Genomic DNA, 16,269 nt, shown 5'->3' with positions numbered 1-16,269 from the left:
ACTTTGATGAAGTGTGAATTTAAAGTAGTTTTAAATCTATGCGTGTGCCTGCGCGTCCCCCTGGCCAAATAAGTGGTTGCTCGGCGTGCAACCCCGTCCACTGAGCATTGCACCCCTGTGTGTGTGTGTGTGTTCGTGAGAACTGTTCCATAACTGAACGCCCCTGAACTTGATAGAAAATTGATACAGACCAGTAGGACAGAATGTTGGTGAAAATTGAGACATAATTTGTAAAAAAAAAAAAAACTGGCAGGCCGTCCAGTGCGGCCAGATGTAAGAAAAGAAAGTGCCGTTTTCAGACAACAGTGGACACTGGAAAGGCGCCGGCGGACGCTGCCAACACTTCTGACATACGCACGCGTGCGGGGACACCTGCCCTACAACGCCACACTCTCGGATATGCCCGAGAGGTGTAAAAAAAGTGTGGCGGACCGTCCAGTGAGGTCAGAGGTCAGAAAAGTGCCGTTTTCACACAAAAGTGGACACTGGACAGGCGCCGGCGGACACTGCCAACACTTCTGACACTTCTGACATACGCACACGTGCGGGGGCACCTCCCCTACAACGCCACACTCTCGGATAAGCCCGAGAGGTGTAAAAAAAAGTGTGGCGGACTGTCCAGTGAGGTCAGAGGTCAGAAAAGTGCCGTTTCCAGACAAAAATGGACACTGAACAGGCGGCGGCGGACACTGCCGATACTTCTGACATACGCACGCGTGCGGGGACACCTCCCCTACAACGCCACACTCTCGGATAAGCCCGAGAGGTGTAAAAAAAAGTGTGGCGGACCGTCCAGTGAGGTCAGAGGTCAGAAAAGTGCCGTTCTCAGACAAAAGTGGACACTGGACAGGCGCCGGCGGACACTGCCAACACTTCTGACATACGCACACGTGCGGGGACACCTCCCCTACAACGCCAAACTCTCGGATAAGCCCGAGAGGTGTAAAAAAAAGTGTGGCGGACCGTCCAGTGAGGTCAGAGGTCAGAAAAGTGCCGTTCTCAGACAAAAGTGGACACTGGACAGGCGCCGGCGGACACTGCCGACACTTCTGATACACGCGTGCGTATGTCCAGTGTCCATTTTTGTCTGAAAACGGCACTTTTATGACCTCTGACCTCACTGGACGGTCCGCCACACTTTTTTTTACACCTCTGGGGCTTATCCAAGAGTGTGGCGTTGTAGGTAGGGGAGGTGTCCCCGCATGCGTGTGTATGTCAGAAGTGTCGGCAGTGTGTCCGCCGGCGCCTGTCCAGTGTCCACTTTTGTCTAAGAACGGCACTTTTCTGACCTTTTCTGACCATTTATCCATTTAGATAAATTATTAATGTTTAAAAAAACGTTTTTGTTACACAGAAACATAATATGTGTTGTATAGCTTCGTTTAAATGCTTAATTTGTAGTTTTAATGTGCAAATTAACCGTTTTTCTACTTTATTTTTATTTTTAGAGGGTACTCTTATTCTGAAGAGATCGTCCACCGGAAGTCTTATAGTTGCTCCGTTATAGTTGCTGACGGAACACAGCTGTTTCCAGCTCCCAGACCTAGCTCTGGCCCAGAGCGTTAGTGAGTTCTCTCACTCTGCCAGGCGCGCAGTTAATTAATTTACTCCACTGCGCCCTCTACAGATATGGTCTATCGTAATTTATATTAACCAAATCAAGAAGAGATCAAGAAGAGATCCTCCTAACATTCAGCAACCAATATTCAAAAAAAAAAATCAAAACAAGGGGGCATCCGGATTTGAACCGGGGACCTCTTGATCTGCAGTCAAATGCTCTACCACTGAGCTATACCCCCTGATGGTAACATATCTATAGAGGGCGCAGTGAACTAAATACATTATCACGGACCTATTTTATTTTCTGCCCAAAATGTGTATTACACAGATAATGTGGGGTCCTGGGAGGCTTCCCACCCTGGAGAATAGACTTTCAACAAAACAAAACTGCCTTTGTTTCGGTGAAGAGCGAAATAATTGTGTTTATTAGTACTAAAGTTGGAGACCTCACACGGCAGTGGAACTTTTGGTCTATGAGCAGAGCAGCGCGCCTGGCAGTGGCAGGGCGTTAGAGAGAACTCACTAACGCTCTGGACCAGAACTATCTCAGACCAGACCAATGAAATGGCGCAGATCGTGGAGGCGAAGTGTCCGACTGTGAATATCCACAAGTAATAATAACCAGACGCCGAATCGCCCCAGAAATTGTATCAAGAAGAGATCCTCCTAACATTCAGCAACCAATATTGTAAAAAAAAAAAAAAAAAAAAATCAAAATGAGGGGGCACCCGGATTTGAACCGGGGACCTCTTGATCTGCAGTCAAATGCTCTACCACTGAGCTATACCCCCTGACGGTGACAGTGAGGTTCTGCATGGGGTTATAAACATTCAACAAGTCTTACAATACGTCGATATACTTACATTCTGTTGTATATTATGTCGAGTATATAGACAAGACATCATTCCGATTAAAACACTCCTGTGATCCACTGCATACATACAGCGATTTTATGTTCGCGCGATCAAGGTGGAAGGAACGACTGCACTTAACCTAGTTCTAAGATAGGAGGCACCAGTTCATTGAACATGCTTTTTCCAACAATCACAACCTAAAAACGCTTCTACAACGCTGGCTTCTACAAACCATAGAGCTACAAACACATAGCTCGTCCAGTAGCAACTAGTAACCACCTTGGATTAAAACAAGACCAATGTCTCCACTAGTTTACCGTGACAAGTTCTAATCATAGTTCTAGTAGGGTAGCTGTTGAGAACATTTGAGAATGAAACATTTCGTAATTCGTAGCTCTACTGCTACTCCTTATAAGGAGCCCCCAGAGCCGTCTCGCCTCCCTTATGTTACACCGACATTTGTGACTTGTCGAATTCCTTTCACTCTAAGGTTCGAGAATGAATGACAGTCATTTCTCCACTTTCCCAATAACACCAGAATAATATGTGGCCAGGAAAAAGATGATCAAATATTGCGCCATAACCTTTGTAGTACAACAGTAAAATATTAAGACCTCAGGCGTCACATAATTCGATAGGTTACCATTTGCGGGTTAACAGCAGCGTTGCCATGTCGGATTATTACAAGCGGCTTCTTTTTTTCTTTAAAGTTGCTTGTACAAATTGGTGGTTGCGGTGTTTTGGGCTTGTTTCTAACGTCGTGTACTTGCTTATTTAGGCGTGCTTCCAAATTTTGTAATTATTTTTTAAACAGTGGTTCTCAAATATTTCCCCACATTTTATTTCAAGAGTTTGTGATCGGCTATTTTCAAATAGCCGGGTTAATGTGCTCATGTGCCCACGTTGCTTCTTTAGGGCTTGTTTTCCTAGACCTGGTTGCTTATTTCTTTCACAAAATATGGCAACACTGGTTAACAGCCGTCGGTAGAAGAAGTTGAGTGACTCCCCCTCTCCTCTTGTTGAGGTGAGGATAAGGTCGGTGGACTGACTCTAGCTCTATACACATCTTTATTCTCATTAGAAATCCCATCGCAATGAATCCCCCCTGTGGAAGATGCAAGAAAGCAGTTTATCCCACAGAAAAAATAAATTGCCTGGACAAGGTAGGGATGGATGCATGGTCTTATATTAATATGTACGATTTTCAGTCTGTTTTAGTTATAATCTAACAATTTAGGCATGTAGGCTTATTTATTTAGCTAAAATGATGGGGTAGCCTACTTGATACAACTGTGCAATTATTAAAAAAGCAGGTGACTGACAACATCCTCAAAATGATAGTAGTGAATTAAAAAATAGCTTAATGTAAATTTCCATGTGAACAACCAGAACAATATTTTTTTCAACTCAGTGTCAATATTTAACTTATTCTCTATGGCTGTGTGGTGTGCGTGTGTGTGTGTGTGTGTGTGTGTGTGTGTGTGTGTGTGTGTGTGTGTGTGTGTGTGTGTGTGTGTGTGTGTGTGTGTGTGTGTGTGTGTGTGTGTGTGTGTGTGTGTGTGTGTGTGTGTGTGTGTGTGTGTGCACACACATGTCTCACTTGTGGAGACACACTTATCAACATCAATCAAATGAATGTTGCCCTGCAAGCATCAGTGTTCCAGTTGCATTTCCCATGCCAACCTCAATTAATAAGCCCATCCAGTGAAGCTGACAGGCAACAGCTGTGCTCTCATGTTCATTGGAAATGGAATTTTCCCATGCTGTTATTTCAAATTACATTTAAATAGCCCTTTTAGCCTGTTCCAAGTCCAACTAGAGAAGACATTAATTGAGGCAGCCAGGGTCTTTAACAGTGTTGGAAAAAGTAAAAAAAAAATGTTTTACTTAAGTAAAAGTATCAATACTGCAACGTAGAAATACTCTGTTACAAGCAAAACACTGGAATTAAAAATTACGAGTTTTCAAATGTATACAAATCTTTTGAAAATAGCAGATCACAATGCATGGCATGATGCGACGCATTGTGAGCTTGTAGATTTGCTATTTTCAAATGGCCAAAATGTATACAGAGCTGAAGTGGTTAATGTATTGTGTTGTAATAATAATCAAAATCTATAAAGTAACTAGTAACTAAAGTTTTAAAATAATTGTAGTGGAGTAAAGGTATAATATTTGCCTCTGAGATGTAGTGGAGTAGAAGTAAAAGTACTGAAATTTGGAAATACTCCAGTATGTAAAAGTACCTCAAAATTGTACTTGAGTAAATGTACTTAGTTACTTTACACTACTGGTCTTTTCCATGGATGTGGGCTAGTCTCAGTGGGTCAGAATGGGCTATTACACAATATTTACTGTTTATCAAAAACTGACCATTAGTGGTGACTGGAATGTTGTTTATGCCAATAGGTATTTCTTATATTTATCCTCAATGTTCCGCTGTGAAATGTCTCTCATACATTCTTGTCTTTTCCTAGTATTGGCACAAGAGCTGTTTCAGCTGTGAAGTGTGCAAGATGGCCTTGAGCATGAACAACTACAAAGGCTTTGACAAGAAACCTTACTGCAGTATGTGAGTGTTTACACCGCAATAACCATGCTGATAACCTTTGCTGGAAATGAAAACTTACACTGTGAATCACTGTAGTTTAATAAATAACCTCTTCTTGTAGGGGCACAGTGCACCCCAATTATGTTGAAGGGGCTCAAGTTCACATAATGTCCAAGCAAATCAACAACAGAGATATTAGAAAGGGATTTTGAAACTCAGAAATATCTGAATATCTGTGAAATATTTGTGAAGTAGCTATAAAACACAGGGAACTGTGGTATCTGATAACTTCTGGTATCTGAACAGAAGCACCCATTTGCTTGGTGCTTTGTACAGACATAGAGATGGACAGAAAATATGTTGTGTGTAAATGTGTTGTAAATAAGGAAGTGTGAGCAGACAGAGGTTCTAATCATATGACCTTCCCTCAATGTGATCTGCCATTGTTTTTGTTGTGCCATGCAAAATGTCCAGTTTATCGCACAAACTCTCATAAACGGAAATACATTTCTGCAATCTATGGAACATCACACAAGCAAGAAAGCAGCAATGAGCAACCTCAATGACTGAGAAACATGTGGCAAAGACCCATTCATGCGACACCTTGAGTTTGAGTAAGGCAATGTGTTGCCATAGGCAGATTAAGAGATTGGCACGGATGCGTAAAAGCCCCGGATACGTAAAAGCCAACAGCATAATAATTCATCTTTACCTCAACAGGATTTACAGTGCACATATACACAATTGAAGCCAACAGCATATTAACTAAGGCATACAATCACTGCATCTCAAAAGGAGCGTCATAAATATTGGAGTAATGTTTATCCCTCAACCAACCTTCAAGAAGCACATGAAAAAAATATCTGTAAATCCTCCTTGACCACAAGAACATCACCAGATTCTGTCCTACCTTGACCCCAATGGTAGATGTAAACATGCCAGAGTTTAGCGAGATTTTTTTTTTTTTTTTCATCAGTAGTCCCTATGCAGAAACAGAAACATTACAAGTGACAGTATACAAATATAAATATACAAATAGTAGAAAGAAAATGAAATATGTACTGTTTGTGTAAAAGAAAAGTGAGCTGGGGTAGGCCTATGCAGATATGTCCCTTATTGCGTCATTCTAACGTTTACTCTTTAGTGAAAACACATTTTCTCCAAATGTGGTGGTGTGCCTATATGGCACCTCACATGGTGCCATATGGGTGTGATGGGTATGACGGGTGTAAACTTCATCTTCTCCTTCAGCATCAACTTCAAGTTTGTTGTCGCATCACGAGTTTTCCAGATGTAAAAGAGTAGGTGATATTATTTGCTATGCAAGGTCCATAATAAGGTCAGTAATAAATGATGCCTGTGTGATGGTCTATGTCGCCAAGACTGACAGCGAGACAGGGCTCAGTGCTCATTGGTTGACAAGTGTAAACTGTTCCATAGTCTGGTTGTATAGGTATCGCTTGCCTAGCCTGCCTGACGACAGCGGCATGAACAGATAGTGGCTGGGGTGGTGAGTGTCCTTGATGATCCTCTCAGTCTTGGCTGTGCACTGCTTCTCATATAAATCCTGGAGGGAGGGAAGCTCACTTCTGACAATCTGCACCACCCTCTGTAGCACTCGGCACTCCCCATTCCAGGGGGTGATGCAGCTTGTCAGGATGCCCTTGATAGGGATGTTTGTTGAACGTCCTGAGGATGCAGGGGCTCACGCTGAAGTTCTTCAGCCGTCTGAGGCAGTACAGATGTTGCAGCGTTAGCAGAGCTGCTAACTGGCTGTTCCCTCACACCACCTCCTGCAGTGGGCTCGTGAGCCTCCGCCTCAATGTTGTTATTCTCATCATTTATTTGAATGTTTAAAAAGTATATTTGTGTATATCTGATTGCTTGTTTTTCTTTTTAACTTTTGTTTAGCTGCTCCATTTAGTGTCTGGGACTGGCAGTGCTCCATTTTGCATGTGCGCAGTTGTCAAGATTGTGATTCATGACCTCACCTGTGACCTGCCTCCAGTCCACAAACTTTAATAGTGTCCTCAATTGAACAGTTTCAATTTGTAGCCCACGCAAGCTTCTTTTTAATAATAGGCTTAACAATGTTATAGGGTTAGGGTTGCTGCCAGCTTCAAGTGTTGTGTTTGTGATCATTATGTCATTTAATGAGTTTGGAGGGAGGGTGGGACAAATCTGAAAATTCTCTTTTTTTTCTGGTTTCTTCCAGGCATTACCCCAAAATGTCCTTCACCATAGTGACCGAAACCCCAGAGAACCTACGACTTAAACAGCAGACCATGCTCAATAGCCAGGTTAGACACACATATGCCTACAGTACGTAGACACACACGCACACATGCACACACACATACAGTACACACACACACACCACAGGATAACCTAATCTTGCCACATTCTCTCCGCTATCACCCTCACTCAATCAATCGCCTTGTCCTCCTTGATTATGTCTAATCTTCACCATGCTCTCCCATATCCCCCCCCTCCTCCCCTACTCTTTTTCTCTGTCGACTTTTGTCTTGCCATCTCTTTCTTCTCCATCTCGGTGTTAAAGATCATACCGATAATCTGACATGTTTAGTCCATTGAATGCAACTCATACAGCAGTTCTACAAGATCACAACGCTTCGTGATGTGATGTATTGTGCTTGTAGGTTGACTATTTTCAGGATGCAATGCCAGGTGCTCAATTAACCATGAATTAACCATGAATGAAAACTTTCATCTCAACCGCATCAATGATACATTTCTCTGCTCTAGGTGGTTTGGGTGGGATTAGAGTTACGCATTAATTGATATGGATGATTATAACAAGGCCCAATGCATAGATATACACAGACAGACACAGCAATTTTAAAAAGTAAAATAAATAGAATTACTTACTACCTTTAACAGGTTTATTTCCTTCCCAAAACCCATTCTGTGCAGGACAGCACTTGGCTATGGACATACAACTGATTCATTCTGTTCTGATCCATGGAGGACACCAGTCTATTGTGTATATTTTTTTAAGATTTGTCGAATTACCCTGTCAGCTTGGGGATTGTCTTGATAATTTGCTAGTCACCGTGCTCCTTCAGCCTCTGCAGCTTTTTATTTATATATTTTTTAAGCTTTCTTTTTTTCTTCTTATCTTTGTTAAGATAGGAGTTTGGAGAGACAGGAAACTGAGGGCAGAGAGGGAGAAGGACATGCAACAAAGGTCTCCAGGCGGATTCAAACTGGGGACGTTTATACAGAATGTGCAGGGCTAAAAATAGCACAATTAGTGCCCTAAGATTACTCTGGTACTCAAATACAAATTTAACCGAGCAACTTTCACTTGTAGTTGAGTAATATTTGGAATACCAGGAGTATCTATCCATTTACTCAAGTACTGGGGTTGAGTATTTTGTCCACCACTGGTTGAACTTTCAATAGTCATCACCCCCCAAGCCCAAGACTGGCGTACATTAAAAACTAACAAGATTACACAATGCTACAAAATGCTAAAGTTAACATAGCTTAAAATTTTAAATTACATATCCTTAGCACATTTTTCCTCTGCTCCTTTTCTCCTTTGTACTGTGCTCCAGATGGCTTTGAAACTTAATTTTCTTGTACCAGTAATCAGTCCACTTCAGTCTCCACATAAGCAGTGGACAAAGTACTCAACCCCGTTACGCCGTTACGCAAAACATTATAATAATAATAATATGTGGTCCATGCACCGGTTTTCTACCAGCTCTCCCCCTCTGAACCTTTCCTTCAGACAATTTTGCCACGGTTTACTTCACACAAAATCAATGAATGTGAACTTAGAATCCATTGCATAAATCAATGAGCAACTAACAAATTCAACTTTTGTCCTGTAAATTATTTTCTGTTGTTAAAATATTTTACTTCATTTTTATCTACTCATTTATATATATTTATTTATGTATTTGCTTGGCCCCTAGGCTTCAGACTATGCCGTAAAGCGGCATACATCTGTTTAGCATTAGCATAAAGGTCAGTGAACCCAATGATGGTAATGTCACGAAGACCCTCAGCTCTCTCTTCTCCTTGTCTAACTTACACAAGATGCCAAACTTAAGATGCTGTTTCTATACAATTCAGCCTGAAAACTAAATTAATCCAAAAGTAACAATCTTCAAACAACGGCAACCGAAAACATTTCAAAATATTTTCATGAGTCATGGATGTAAAACATTGCTGTAGTTTAAAATCCCCAGTTCAACACAAATCATTTCAGTCTTATTGAGGGAGAGTTATAGCATCATCAATGGTTTTGTAACAGAATGAATACAGTCCAGTAAGGCTTCAGTACGTGAAGTTCAGATGTATCAAGTTGCACTGTGTAAGAAGTTTGATTATTTTGATGATGAGTGCTGATACAAGTATAAGACTTTTCTCTATTTTCTCTCTCTTTCCTTTCCCTTCATCCCTGCTAAGCTGCGTTCATTGTTTATAACCATAAAAGTCAAGGCAAGCAAGCTCGCTCACTGAGACAGCATGTTCCTCATAGCAAGTACATGACTCACCCGTGTGTGTGTGTGTGTGTGTGTGTGTGTGTGTGTGTGTGTGTGTGTGTGTGTGTGTGCGTGCGTGCGTGCGTGCGTGCGTGCGTGCGTGCGTGCGTGCGTGTCTGTGTGTGTGTGTGTGTGTGTGTGTGTGTGTGTGTGTGTGTGTGTGTGTGTGCGTGCGTGCGTGCGTGCGTGCGTGTGTGAGGGCAGCCACAGGGGTCTGTTTTACTAAATAAATAAACATTTTGGGTTATGTTCTACAGACCTAACCATGGATTAAAAAGAAGGACACAGTTAAATCACTAGTGCATGTGTGTATACTTCATGATTCCTAGGCTCTTCTCTAGTGTTGGTGTATGGTACAGGAGCCAACTTTTTAAACAGTATGGGAGGTAATGTAGGATGTTTACCTACAGACTGCACCCTCAGACCATTATGCCATTCACCTGAAAATGTCTGCCCATATCATCATTTATAGACTATTAGAAAAGATGAACTCTAACCACTTGAGCCCAGCATCCATATTTTGGTAGAAAAGTAGATCGGCTATTTTTGCCTAAGACATTTGGTGTAGAGGTAGAAAAGCAGTCCAAGTACAGTTGGAACTCAGGTCTGTTTTACTAAGAATAGATCAGTTTAAATGGTTATAAGCAAGGGTTTGGCACTGTCACTTGACAGAATGCAGACTCACAGACAGTTATAAAACCTTAAAGTTTGCTCCTTCCGATGCTGTGTCTTAACGTGGATCGAAACAAACTGTACATTTGATTGGATGGTTGTTCCTTTTATCCCTGGCTCTGACCAATATCAGTACTTCTATCTGTACTGTCGGTTACTTGCTATCTATTGGTCTCCACGGACAGAACTGAAACTCACCACACAGTTGTACAGGATGACTGTGTCATATTTACTATTTACATATTGACGTAATTTGAGAGGGGTGTAAATTAACGATACAACTTGATATGTTTAGGAAATTATTTTAATGTATGATGAAATCTTTAATTTCACCATAATTGGATTGAATTATTTTGATAGGATTAATCCATTTGACTACGAAATTATCTTATTATTTTTTAAATACAAGGAATTTTTAAATGTGACTGGAGGAACCAATTTACTCATTAACTGAAATATAATGTGCTTAGCACATTCAAGAAGTGCCATATTTTATTCAATTTGATGTGGGCTAAAAATACAGTAATCTACATGTACAATCTACGACATTCCAAATCGATGTAGTAGAATCACAGTCATTGATGCATTTTACACCCCTGAGTGGGTTGTAGAATTATATGAGGCAAAACTATCTATTTACTGCATCTTGGTTCATCTACAATACAGTAGTATATACTTTATATCGCTCATATCGTTTTATATCGCTCTTTTTTAGCGGCGCTAGCCGCTCTATACCTGACTTTGTCCGTGTGCGTCAACGTTCTGATTGGTCAGGTGCGTCAACAAAGTGATTGGTCAAGCTTCACGTGACACATGGCTATAAACACATTATAAACACATATCGATGACAAAATGTATCAAAGGCGCCGCTACCTTCACACAGGGTGTGATTTTTCAATAACACTTCACTCCTCAATGTTGAGGAACCAAAACCATCGACTTTTACTCTTAATTGTGTCCTCGTATATGAGATGTAGCAATGAAAATCTTGGAATCTTGAACCTCATGCCTCAATTAATAACACCTCTTCAACAAGGTTGTCCCAGTTGCTTCTTGGTACATCGGTACCTGATGTTACTCAGCTGCTACTTAGTTGCGTGCTGGTGTCACGCACTGAAAATAAATAGCACATCTGCAAGCTCACGGTACCTTGCACCGCGATGCATTGTGAGCTTGTAGAGCTGCTATTTTCGGGCAGATCTACGCGCAACCAAGTACAAATCAAGCATTAGTCAATCCTCGTGTCAGCTTTTATGAGTTGCTTGAATAATTCATGCCTCTATTTTAGCTTATACGCATGGCTGTTTGGAAACTTTGTAGTAGTGTATGTTTCTGTGTGTGCACCAGGCGCTGTACAAGGAGGATTTTGAGAAGAACAAGGGGAAGGCGTACAACTTCGTGGCCGACACTCCAGAGATGCAAAGAGTGAAGAAAACACAGGATCAGATAAGCAACGTGAGTGTGGTACATGTCTAACCCATTAAGAACTGAGGATGATTCTACAAATGCCTTCTAAATCAGTAGTTCTCACTTTCAAGATTTTTCAAACATGTTAGTTCAAAAATAGCAGATGTACATTCTCGTAGATCTGCTATTTTTGAATAGCCAACGCAAAAATCTAAAATGACAAGATGCTTTCCCGGGTTTTAATGGGCTAATAATACAGCCTCGTACTGTATGTACACTGTAGAATCCCAGAGTCTGGTACTATTTTGTACACTTCCTGTGTTAAATTACGTCTCAGGATTGTTCTGTGTATCTAGAGCTGGAAACTTCTAAAGTATGCACAGTATATTCCACCAGAATGTGAAAACTGTACTTTTTGGGGAATGTGAAATGTTAGTGAAACACAAGTGATGACATGCCAATTTACCATTTGGTGAAATTGGCTGGAAAACATAATGTAAAATGTTTAAATTAATTTTAGACCTGTTTCGACATACAATGAAAGTGAATTCAGAGAGAAAAAAGCTCTAGTTCCTCTCTCAGAGAACAACAGATATATAGATGATTGACAATATTTGGACTTATATCATGGCCAGGTAGCCTCTATCAAAATCCAATATAACTTAAAGGGAAATATTAAAGCCGAAACCCCTATAACCATTGAAGCTTTTACCATAACCTAAAAGGATACTGTGGTGTTTTGTGCAACTGTATTTTAATCAGATTAAAATGATAAAAACAAAAAAACAAATGAGAGCTGTTTGTCCCTTAAGGACATGCACAAAATATACACATGTTCAACTACGAAGTAAAAACCAAGCCAGTCATTTCACTGCATGAACATGCAGCCACAAATTATTCTTCCCAAATCTTTCTGGCAGACATTTTTTGAGAGACTTTTTCGGAATAATGCCGATCATCAGCACAAGAGGCTGGGAGTTTCTGTCAGGAGAAGGAGCCCCAGTTGCGGGGCTGTGGCGGTCACTCTAGGCGGGAGCCAGCCAAGGATGTCAGCATACAATCCTTCAGAGACACTCAGAGGCAACATTTCAGACATTTCTCCAAGTCCACCACGGAGAGGCTGCCCTATATGGTCAAAGTCTCTCAGCTGTGGACTCAGAGGGAACGTCCGCTCTCTGATTCCAACACACACACACACACACACACACACACACACACACACACACACACACACACACACACACACACACACACACACACACACACACACACACACACACACACACACACACACACACACACACACACACACACACATTTCTTTTCTTCGGGAGCAGTAGCAGAAAGGAATGATGTGCGATAAGATGGTCTCAAAGGGTCTCAAATGTTTTATTATATGCTAGGCTACTAGTTTATTTTCTTTCATTTCCATCATTCTTTCTTTCTATCCATCTTTCTTTGTGTTTGATTCTTTCCTTCTGTCTTTCTTTTTATTTCTTCTCTATTTACATTTACTCACTGTCTCTATCTGCAGCATGCATCTTCTGCTAAAGTTTCCTGTCTCCATCTGGCCAACTGGATGAGTGTTTTGCTTGTTTCTCCAGTGGTCCTGTGAGGACAGTAGGTCAAAAGAGGCCAGTGACCCCCTTCTCTTCCTGGCTGAAGGTCCAGTTTCTCCCCTAAACATCATGGCTGAGTTCCATTCGTTTTACAGAGGGTATATAGACTATGTCCTTTTCCGTGACTTTGTTTTTCAGACTATTGTTCCAAAATGGTTTGTCCAGCGTAAACTTGAACGTACTTCAGAGCATGCATGGCATGTTTATGAATGCATCGTTGATCCGATGACTCAATTGTAACTGGATGGCAAAGTTTACCCTCAAAAAGAAAAGAAAAGAAAAACCCTGGCTGTCTCCTCATCATATCACCATAACACCTAAAATGGTAGGCTTCTTCTCACAGCCTGTCCAGAGAAAGAGAGAGCAGAGAGTGGTGTTGTGGGCGTGTGTGTATTAAGGGTATCCATATCCATTTTCTCAAACTTGAGTTAGAGGGTATGGTGAGGATATGGTGACCCCTTGTGGTTCTGACAATTCATGTGTGTGTGTTTTTGTGATCAGATCAAATACCACGAGGACTTTGAAAAGAGCAAGATTCGCAGTGATGCTCCTCCCCCTGAAAACAGGAGAGGTACTGTACAATACATTCACCTGTATATTCAATAATATTTTTTGTATTTGAGAGGCGGCCTTAAGGTTCTGAGTGCTCGTTTCAAAAGCTAACGTTTGGCCCCCAATTGTAGCCCCCCCATACGGCTTTTCTGTATTAATTGTTGGATTGATCACATGAATGTGTGTGTGTGTGCGTGCGTGCGTGTGCGTGTGCGCGTGCGCGTGTGTAGATGATGAAGAGAAGCAGCCAGCCCAGCCTCAGGTGCACAATCAACAGCCGGGGCCAGTGCGCTCTGCTGCCGTAGCACCACCTAGTGGTGGGGTAAGGAACACACATGGGGATGGCATGGCAATGCAACATATTGATGATATTAGGTTATAGAATACCAGGATGTACGGGTAGATGACCACATAGTGCTTCAACCACATAATCGTTGGTCCTTGATTAGATTCCGGCTGGAGACTATGTTGTCTATTTTCTGCCCATGTATACGCAAATCGATTAACCACTTAAGCATTATTTTATACTTTGTCATAAATCTACAAGCTATTTTCACTATAAAAAAAGAAAAATCCGCCTATAATGACATGCTCAAAATAGGAATTGATTATCTATAATCTTTTAAAACAATCACATTGATTAGTTCAATTAACTTTTGCAACTTTTCGCGACCCATAAAAATTGGTCCATGACCCAAAGATGGGTCCTGACCCACTGTTTGGGAACCAGTGCTATAAGCAACTGCCCAACACTGTAATCAGGACACTTTATGGAGTGTGCATGCGTATTGTTGTGTGCCTCTGTCTCTCCAGAAGCGCTACCAGGCCTTGTACAGCTACACGGCGGCAGACGCGGACGAGGTGTCCCTGCAGGAGGGGGACCTGATCTCAGAAGTGGAGCCCATCGACGACGGCTGGATATACGGGCGCAACCAGCGCACGGGCCAGCGTGGCATGCTGCCTGCCAACTACGTCCAGGCCGTCTGAAAGAATGAAGATGTCACCAAACATCAAGAGAGACAGACAGAGATGTATCAAGGGATGTACCAGGAGATTTTCACTTTCTAGCATACAGTATGCACATCCCTGTAGAAATTCAGGAGCAGTCAACGTCCAACATTAGTTGTCCTGGGGATCCACAGTCACCACCGACATTCAGGATTTTTAAATTACTTTTTGACATAGAATGAAGCTAGGTTACCAGTTTATTTTTTTTTATTTTATTTTTTTTACATTTTGAACATATTCACCTATAATGATATGGCCAAAATAGGTGCACCAGGGTTAAAGTGGTTAAATGTCAGAAGTTAGATTTGTCAACATTTTTCAAATTGAAGAGGGTGGCACTAGTGTACAGGTCTCCAGAGGGGCCAGTATTGATGGCTGACTTCATGAATTCATACACAGTAAAATCCTTGGTGTTCATTTATCTATTAGAGTGTACAAATGGGACCAAATGGAACCGTAAGGGTCCATTCAGTTACATTTGTAGGCTCCCATTGTTACAGACGTTGTAGGGGTTCATTTGGAGTAACAAGTAACAAAATAAAAAATATTCTATCAATGTGTGTGTGGTGGTTCTTTGTCTTGACTCTTAACAGAAATACTGATTGTTGAAATCCAAATGTATTTTGATGGATAATTACCAGTGGGTATATTATACCTTCTGACTATGTTGTATAATAGCTCTCCAGAGTTGAGTATGAGGATCAGTATAAATTAGCAGGACGACCATGTTAGAGTGGTTCTAACTTGGTTTTATGCTGGGACCTGAATTTTGTACTTAAGCAGTAGAGGGCAGCACATGCCTGTGTACCGTTTACCTAGAACAGGTCTGTTCCAATCAACAGTGATATTCTACAGCAGTTAAAATACCTGTGAGATTGTGGCCGATATTGCAGCTAGTGATGATAGTAAAGTTTAATATTTTATACTACATTTCAAAGCAGTCTATTTTGTGGTCTTGAAAAAGCAAGGTCTTATGCACACCTGATCAGCTCAGAGACGGGTGCGTAGGGAGGGATTAGACGTCTACAATACAATAACAAAGACCCGCACACCATCTACACTTGCACAAAAAGGACAACTTTATTTAGGCAACGTTTCGGTTAATAGACCTTATGTGAGATGCCTGAAGGTCTATTGACCGAAACGTTGCCTAAATAAAGCTGTCCTTATTATGCAAGAGTAGACGTGTGCTCCTGTGCGGGTCAGTTTATTGTAATTACATTTTCAAATAGATTAGAGGTTTGAATATTTCCATGCTTGTGTCAAATTGGCCACAAGTTTATCCTTTTTTCCTCAGTCTTGTCTTTTGTTAAGTAATTGGCCATGATTATACATTTACACAGTTTCATACACAACTCATTATAGGCCCTATATCAATTTGTTATGGGTGGAGTCATGTTCTATCAGCTGTATTCCCTCTACAAAATAAAAGGCTCTTAAGTGTTTTATCAATATAAATCACATTAATATAAATCACATTAAGGGATTAAAAACTTAGACATTTCACCTTAACCCCCAATTAAAATACT

At 41.2% G+C, this 16,269-nt stretch overlaps 1 protein-coding gene across 1 annotated transcript; it reads left to right on the top strand.

The window, feature by feature from the left end:
* The first annotated feature begins 3,417 nt into the window (after positions 1–3,417).
* LOC311059666 (LIM and SH3 domain protein 1-like) lies at positions 3,418–15,296 on the top strand. The gene is made up of 7 exons (XM_084077681.1): positions 3,418–3,577; positions 4,892–4,986; positions 7,181–7,265; positions 11,502–11,609; positions 13,682–13,751; positions 13,963–14,054; positions 14,546–15,296. Exons 1-7 carry the CDS (start codon positions 3,509–3,511, stop codon positions 14,717–14,719), a joined length of 693 nt encoding a protein of 230 aa, XP_083933807.1. The 5' UTR covers positions 3,418–3,508; the 3' UTR covers positions 14,720–15,296.
* The last annotated feature ends 973 nt before the right edge of the window (positions 15,297–16,269 follow it).

Source organism: Gymnoscopelus microlampas (assembly GCF_963454915.1).
Source record: "Gymnoscopelus microlampas genome assembly, chromosome: 14".
Lineage (NCBI taxonomy): Eukaryota > Metazoa > Chordata > Actinopteri > Myctophiformes > Myctophidae > Gymnoscopelus > Gymnoscopelus microlampas.
This window is presented reverse-complemented; position numbering and strand designations above follow the sequence as displayed.

What these genes read in the sequence shown, in the direction of transcription:
- LOC311059666 (XM_084077681.1), top strand. Translation starts at nt 3,509, where the DNA reads ATGAATCCCCCCTGTGGAAGATGCAAGAAAGCAGTTTATCCCACAGAA. An exon ending in AAATAAATTGCCTGGACAAG is followed by an intron (nt 3,578 to 4,891) that starts GTAGGGATGGAT and finishes GTCTTTTCCTAG; the next exon opens with TATTGGCACAAGAGCTGTTT. An exon ending in AAGAAACCTTACTGCAGTAT is followed by an intron (nt 4,987 to 7,180) that starts GTGAGTGTTTAC and finishes GGTTTCTTCCAG; the next exon opens with GCATTACCCCAAAATGTCCT.